Raw genomic sequence first — 8423 nt, forward strand, 5'->3', positions numbered from 1 at the left:
TTTATTATGATTTATTAATAAATATTTCATAATTTGGTTACAATTGATAGTTTATTTTATTAACAAGGTTATTTTATATATATTGTTGCTGTATATTTTTATTTTTTTTTTATTTTATTTTTATACCAGATCGGCCCGGTGGGTCTTACATAGTTGATATAACTTATATTATATATATATATTTAAAAAGTAATATTAAATTAAATGAAAATAATAATAAAAAAAAAAAATTTTTCTTGAAAGATTGATTAATCAGTATAAATAGGGACTCAGGTGGACTTTATAATTATTAATGAAGTGTAGATAGTTGACCGTAGATTAATAAGTGGAGATGTTCGGGGGATGTGGTCAGCCAAAAAACACAATTAAACAAAAAATTATTTATTCGTCCCGACGTTTCGACCTGAATCGGTCTTCATCAGGGCTATAAAACAAAAAGAGATAATCATCATTCGCTCCTCCCCCCCCCCCCGGACAATCTTCTCAATTTATAATTAGCAAGTTCAACAACTCCAAATCCAATATTGGTTCTGACATTAGGCTGTGATCAGGAACGATGAAACCCGGTCGGACGAACATAGTTTAGTTGTGACTTTGTCCGTCTTTTAATCTTACAACGGGGTGCAGTGTTACGCGTATTGGAAGCGGTGGCGGCCTATAGAGAGGAACTGACGTCACTAAGGTCGATAGTCAATAATCGAGAAAGAATTTAACGTTTACTCATAGGAGAGGGAGACATTTTGCAGTATCGTTCGGTCCTTGAAGAAGTAGTAATCGATTCTTATGTATATATCAATATGCCTGTAAACGATTCTTTCATATTAATAAGTAACTTCTTATATTAATTAGTATTTTTTAGGCTATTGGAGTAATATATGCTATCTCTGATTTGCGCATATCATAGAATAGATAAATTGTCGTTATTTACACATTACATGTTATATTACACAATACCGTCTGTCGGGGAAATTTTTCTGAGGAATATCGATCTCTGTTTTATTTAGTTATTTTAACTGAACTCTGTTATTAAAACTTTTTAATATTCTGAGAGCACATTTGTCATAAAAAAGTTTTAACATTCTAAACGTTAAAAGTGTAGGATTATTATCAGCCCAATTTGAAGTCTATGTTATATGTTAAATGTAAAAGAGCTCCTAGAGGATTTACTTTATTAGAGTTTTAAAAAGTCCAAAAGAACTTAAACCAAAAACGAATAACTAACCTATTAAAACGACAACAGACAAAATGGTATGGAATTCAGCTGTTCAGTGAGGTTAATCTCCATCTAGCAGACCTATTAACAGACTCTCAACTATGTTAAATTTTATATCGTTTTAACATGCTAAAAGAAGGAAATATTTTTCCATTTAAAAAAAAAAATTAATCTGTACCACTAGAACTTATGAAGGGACAAGGGTGCAGTACTTAGTGAGGAAGTTCTGTTATGGAAGGAGGTGATTTTGTCAGTACCTAATTAAGGGTAGGTAAATCCCGGAGGGCTCCCGAACCCACAGGACTGACTCAGGGCTACAGTTTAAGACACTTTAACATGTTAAACTAAAGATCATGAATACACCTGATATTATATAACAAAAGTGATTTTATTAATGTCTCGAGGACAATAAGGTCTGAGCGCAACCTTGCAAAGTTTTGATGAACTATTTGCTCTGCTTTCTAGTGAGCCGCTACAGTGCGCTAAAGCAAAACCTTTTTTGGACTAAAAACATTTCGCTACACACTTTTCCAGATAAAAAAAAAAATTAAAATTTCGTCATAATTATCCTTAGAGCGGTTAAGTATAAAGGAAAATTAGAAAAAAACAATGCTAGCTAATGCTGAAGTGCACTGCATAGTTCCCATTTTAATTACTTTTATGTAATTATAATTCAATATCATAGAAAAATAATATTCAACCTTTAAAATTACGTAAATATTGTAGAAAATAAACGAATTATTACTACATATTTTTTTTAATATTTATTTATTGATAATTACAACTGTACATTATAATACATTTAGTAAATCTGATCTAAGTTAAATTGGAGTGTTACAGGCGTGTAGAGAAACTATCCATTGGTAGCACTCCTAATGACATTTTACATTAGCTGGTCTCGTGGCCATCTTCTTTTCAGGCGCCTTGGAGGATTGTCAGGAATGGAAGAGGATTAGAAACTATGGGGGTTTGAATGGTTAGAGAGTATATAATGGAAGGAATGATATCTGGTTCGGGCTAGATCGGTTACATAGGGAACATTAAGGTCTTTATGTATGATTTTATTTGTGACAAAGTAAGGAGCATTGAGGATTTTACGAAGGATTTTGGATTGTAAGGATTGAATACGAGAGGAATTCGAAGGTTTAGTGGAGTCCCAAAGCTCAACTCCATATGTCCAGGTTGGCCTTATTACAGTCATGTAGATCAGTCTTTTGTAATGTGTTGGAAGTTTAGACCGTTTGTCTAGTATGTGCTGTAATAGTCGAAATCGACGTGCAGTTTCTTGTCTTTTCAGTCTGGTGTGAGGATCTGGTAGCGGATCTGTTGAACAGGGGTAAGAGTAACATCATTAAATAAAACTGTAGGGCAGTCAGTAGATTTACGACGAAGGGTAAAGGTGATTTGATGGGATTTGTTGGAATTTATTTTAATCCTCCAATTACGACACCAATCTTCGAGGGCTGTTATATAGGATTGGAGTTTTTGGGATACAATTAATGGGTTATTATTAACAGCGAGCACACATGTGTCATCGGCATACGTGGTGAGGATAACTACATATTTAAAAAATAATAAAAAAAAAAAAAAAAAAACTTACTTTTAGAATTACCTACGAATAAGTTAATTTTCAGAACGTGTTGAACTGTTTTACTATATCTCAAGCTTATTTAGGCTACTGAAGTGAGATGTGCGCTCTATGCGATAGATCTGCTTTCTATTGAATCCTGAAACGTAGATTTCCAAATATTTGAGAAATGCAAGATTTAATCTTCCAGCAATACACTAACAATATTATTTACTTCATTCTGTCTGATTCAGTGAAGGTACTCAATCATTATCGAAGACATTAATTAAGTAATGGATAAAGGATCGCCTCATCGTGCTGACTCCATCAATTAGCTTCTTGTTTTCGTGTGTGACCTGGATTGGAGCCCTGCAGTGTTCATGTCAAATGGCTGAATATAATTCTATTATCCCACTTACTCGACACATTACGCAATCCATTCCTAGGATCAGTCATATGGTTTCAAACCCCATCTCATGAATTATACATTACTTATCTATTCCCTTGCATCCCCATACTGTCTTGAATTATCTCTAATCATGAATTATACTGAATAAAAGGTTGTCTACCATTAGAAGTAAAAAATATTAATTTTTTTCTTCAAGCAAATAATTGTAATAAGTGATAGTACAAGAGCCGAAGAGGAGAAAAAAGCAAGTTATTTCATCCCAATTTTTGATTACTTTAATGAAAACTAGGTATAATTACTAGTCAAAATTGATGAGTCTGCCAAGTATAGTGCATATAGTGCACTGATATGCACGGATTAAGTCCATATTCTTGATTTTTCAGGAGACGAAAAATGAAACTATAAAAAATTCTATATAAAAGCGTATTGGTTCAATACAGTTTTAACCAGTATATTTATTGTAGTCCTGGTAGTACAAGAGCCCAATAGGAGAAAAAAAGAAATTACCTCGCACCAAGTTATGATTACTTTAATGAAAACTATGTACAATTACTAGTGATTAATTGATGAGTATGCCAAGTATAGGTAGGGGGAATAAAAAATGGCGGCTTTTCAAAACGTTAAAAATAGTTAATTTTTCATTCGGAGCTCTATATCTTAAAAAGTAGGAACAACACAAGAAAACCTAAGGGAACGTCATTTAAAGAAGAGTAAATTTGCTGAAATATGAGCCCTAATAGAGTTATTTACGTTAAATAGTTTTCGAGATATAGCTTTTAAAAGCAACAATTCATAAAAATCTTGTATGGGACGTAATTAAAAGATCAGTAATTAGTGAATTTATTTTGAAAAAATTATATCTCAAAAACCATTTGACGTACAGATGTCTATTACCACTCAAATCAAAGCTAGTTTAATGAGCTATAAAATAGTTTATGATGTTTATCTTCGTAGGAGTAATAGTTTACTTGAAATTTGCTAAAATAAATTGATTTATAGTTGTTCGGACAAATTTTAATTTGCCAAATTTATATTTATATGCGAATATTATAAAAACTATTATCTCTTCGAAGATGAGTGTCATAAACTAGTTTATAGTAAGGTAAATTTCCTTTATTTTGAGTGTTGGCAGACATATGTGCGTCTTATTGATCCAGAGAAATATGTTTGCAAAAATCAAACATTTTATACGAACAATTAGAAATTAACAGTTTGTGAATTTATTTTGTGAAATATCCTAAAAACTACTATTCCTACAACGAAAAACGTTATATACTATTTTATAGTAAATTTAACTAGCTTTAATTTGAGTGCTGACACACATTTCTACGTCCTATGGTTTCTGAAATAAAGTTGTTCATAAATCAAGCTTATTGTCCGAACAACTATAAATCAATTATTTGAACAAATATCATGAAAACTACTATTCCTACGAAAAAAACATTATAAACTACTTGAAGTCCATTAAACTAGCTTTAATTTGAGAGTTAATAGACATCGATACGTCGAACTGTTTGAGATGTAGATATTTCAAAATTAATTCACTAACTACTAATCTGTCAGTACATTTTTATGAAATAATGCTTTTTATAATGCTATATCTCGAGAACTATTGAATGTAAATAGCTCTAATGCAAATTATGTAATAGCAAATTAAAATTAATTTCGGCTATGAAATTTAGTCCCAACAACTAGAAATCAATTCATTTTAGCACATATTGTGAAAACTACTATTCCTGCGAAGGTGAAGATCATAAACTATTTTATAGCACATTAAACCAGCTTTAATTTGTGTGCTAATTGACAACTGTTCATCTCATGGTTCGTGAGATATAGAATACCCACAATTAATTCACAAACTACTGATTTTTCAGAGCATTTTTTATGAAATGTTGTTTTTTAAAAGTTATATCTCGGTAAGTATTGACCGTAAATAGCTCTATTAGGGCTAATATTTTAGAAAATTTACTCTTCCTTAAATACTGTTCTCTTAGATTTTCTAGTGTTGTTGGTAGTTTTTAAGATATAGAGCTCCGAATGAAAAATTTTGTTTTTTAACGTATTGAAACAGCCGCCATTTTTTATTCCCCCTATCTATACTTGGGAATCTCATCAATTTTGACTAGTAATTATTCATAGTTTTCATTATAGTAATAAAAAATTGGGGCGAAATCACTGCATTTTTTTTCCTCTTTGGCTCTTGCACTAGGAGAGAGAACAGCGCCTAAAGGTTTTTCAAAAAATATTATTATTTAAAATATTCGGGCCGAAACGTATAACAGGATGAGTTAATCGTAGAATTTAGAAGGATACACTTTATTATTACTTTTTCATTATTATCATTATTATTATTAAAAAATATTTTTTATGCTACGGTTGTTTAAATAAATTATATTACCAATTACTATTAATTATATTATTTGTATATGTATTATAGAATTAAGTGGAAATAAATCATATTGTCCGGTTCTAATCTAATACTAGTTTTGTGAAGTATAAAATATTTTATTTTACTTTTGAACTTTCCTAGTTATTTTTGACACTCTTAGAAAAGCTTATTCCCAGGTAGTCGAATTTTACTTTTACTTCATGTGACTTTCAAACAGTGAAGGGGCTCATTGCATATCTAGAAGAGTTAATGAATTCATTTCACCTTGTTACCATCTCGTTTTAACTACTATCTTATGATGTGATTCGCTCTATTAAACCATTCTATTGTAGTTTATAAGTGAATTAAATGTCTTCATAGAATAACTTAGAAGTTGCTATAATCTTCGGTATAGCTTCTCAATTACTTTAGTCAGAAGGAATTTCAAGTGAGTATATGATTTGTAAAAAGTAGTAAAAGAACTTTGAAATTTATTTATTATTTTATACCTCATAAATTATTTATTAAATTTTGGATCGTTTCAGATATTTTGATGTTCTCTACAACACTAAACTGACAAATCTCTGAAAATCGTCTATTTATCGGTCTGGTCTTAACCAAAGACATGGCGTACTAAACTTTGTTCGAATGTTTTTAACGTATTTCGTGGGGGTTTCCATAGAAACCCTTTCACGTTTTTTATTAATTTTTTAAACTATTTTATCACTATACATCTTCCAGATCATTTTGCACAGTTCTCTATTTTTTAAAGATTGTTTTGAATGTTCCAGAACAGGAGGGGCAGAGCTGCCCGAGGCGATGACGACCATTGGCGAGAGAGTTGGTCAGATTGTTAGGCAACAACCTGTCTGAAGAAGACACGAGGATGGAAAGGAAGAGGTTTTTCTGCAGGGAGTGGGTCTTCGTCAAGTTGGCCCACCTGGTCGACCAGAGGAAGACCGGAGGAGCGCTCATAGTTGGTGGACCTGGATCAGGTGGGCTATTTAATATTCATAACACTTTACATAATACAGTATTAATGAGATATATTAAAAAAAAAAATTTTTTAACCAAATATTTGTATTATTTCTTTGATTTAAAATGCAATTAATACTCAAAGTATAGTCCATTATCTACTGTCATTAGCCAATTGTTCAATCCCACCCTGATACAATTCTTTGGGATGGCTGTCAAAAAACTATTGGACCGCAGTTTTAACTTTCGCAAAATTATCCTATTTTTTCCCTTGATGGAAATGGGCTATAGATCGAAACAAGTTGTAATCCGATGGTGTGCGGTCTGGACTATATGGTGGATGATGCAGGAGTACGAACCCATGAAGTTCATTAAACTTTTTTTCCCAAATTTTACCTCTTAGCTGATCGCTGAGTGTAGGACGTGTAAGTTCGTGAAGGACCAGTCAACTGCTCTTTTTACCTTTTCCATGGAGAATAGATTGCGATTAACAGTATATTTCGACACGTACGAGACTATACCCCCCATAATCAACTGTTAAAAATATATATATATAATTGTGATTGATATACAACAAATTGTGATATTAAGAAAGATATACATATGCTGCCCTCTTTTTTTGGTTTTAGTAACTTTGGTGGTTGCTTCTAGAACGAATTTTTGTTTAAAAAGAGAATATTTTTTGCTCGTACTTTTAAAAATAAACTCTAAAGTAAAATTGTATTGGATTTTTTTTAATGTAGGAATATAAAGAAAATTTAAAAAGCTATAAATACCTAACGATAAAAATAAGAATCACAAAGACTGAAATTCCTCCCACACCGCTATTTTGATAATATCTCTTTGTAAGTTGGGATTATGAAAAGCCCCTTTAGCAGAGGATAATGCTTCCATTTTTATCATCCTCTATGAACTTTAAACCTCTTTATTCTATCCTCTCGAAAATATTTAATTTATTTTATAGCCTCAGTTTATTCGAGTACAATGTTTTATCACCGTTCTCTTGCAGACCCCTCGAGTGAAGAGCTCGTTACAAAGGCAGTGAATTCTTCTTCTATGATAGTTCTAATAAAATTCTGTCTTTCCCATATTCTCTAGACATTTAAAACATTCCCATATCCTCGTTATTATGTCGAAAGGGTCTATATAAGAATTTTAAGAAGATTATATTTTATAATAATGAGTTTATAGTACGTATGGTTGGGGGTGCGATCAGTAAAAAACGCAAATCAGTAAAAACTTATTTATTAGTGACAACGTTTCGGCCAAAATTTCAGGCCTTCATCAGAGCTAAGAATAGAAAACTAGATAACAACCATGATGAATAAAAGGAATCACTGAGTGATTAGAAAATAAAAATATAATTAACGATATAGACACATTGATAGTATTGAAAGAAAATGCTGTTTTTCAATTTCTGGCTTTTTTTAAAAATATTGCTCGATAAAACTTAACTTATCTTCCCGTTGTAAGCAACTATTTCTAAAGTGATATAGGACCTCGCTCCCTGGGGGTCTTTATGTGGCGGGTCAGGCCGGGAAGGATTGTGTTATGATCTCCTCTTGTGAGATTGTGACATATCGTATATCGACCAACTTACTCGCTATAATTGTCTGTTAGAAAAGTCATATATGTAAGGTTATCATTAACGTTCATTAACTCTGGCTATCACTGGGTATCATTAAACCATTAATTCTGTGGCGTAGCCTTTGGCTGTAGTTAGACTATACCACCGTAGCTAGACTGATATCAACACCTTATGATGCCACAGGGCAGTCAAAGGGAGAAGACTCAGTAAAAGCTTATGTAATACATTTCATTATTTTATATGTACTTATTTATTTTAAGGAGTGATAAAAAAAAATAATAATAAAAAAAAATAAATAAAAAA

The 8423-nt window shown here is 31.6% G+C and overlaps 1 protein-coding gene across 4 annotated transcripts in view; it reads left to right on the forward strand.

The window, feature by feature from the left end:
• The window catches only part of LOC106679129 (ankyrin repeat domain-containing protein 50), a 230589-nt gene that overhangs the window by 194908 nt on the left and 27258 nt on the right, over positions 1–8423 (forward strand). For 3 of the 4 annotated variants that reach the window (XM_014418098.3, XM_014418099.3, XM_014418107.3), the window contains one exon: positions 6349–6552. In XM_014418098.3, the coding sequence (XP_014273584.1) occupies positions 6444–6552 (109 nt within the window). In that variant the 5' untranslated portion in view covers positions 6349–6443. The remainder of the gene's footprint in view (positions 1–6348; positions 6553–8423) is intronic. The other variant, XM_024358971.2, reaches the window with a different exon arrangement.

The sequence above is a fragment of the Halyomorpha halys genome, unplaced genomic scaffold (genome assembly GCF_000696795.3).
Source record: "Halyomorpha halys isolate HHAL.00 unplaced genomic scaffold, Hhal_1.1 Scaffold12.1, whole genome shotgun sequence".
In the NCBI taxonomy this organism is placed as follows: Eukaryota; Metazoa; Arthropoda; class Insecta; order Hemiptera; family Pentatomidae; genus Halyomorpha; species Halyomorpha halys.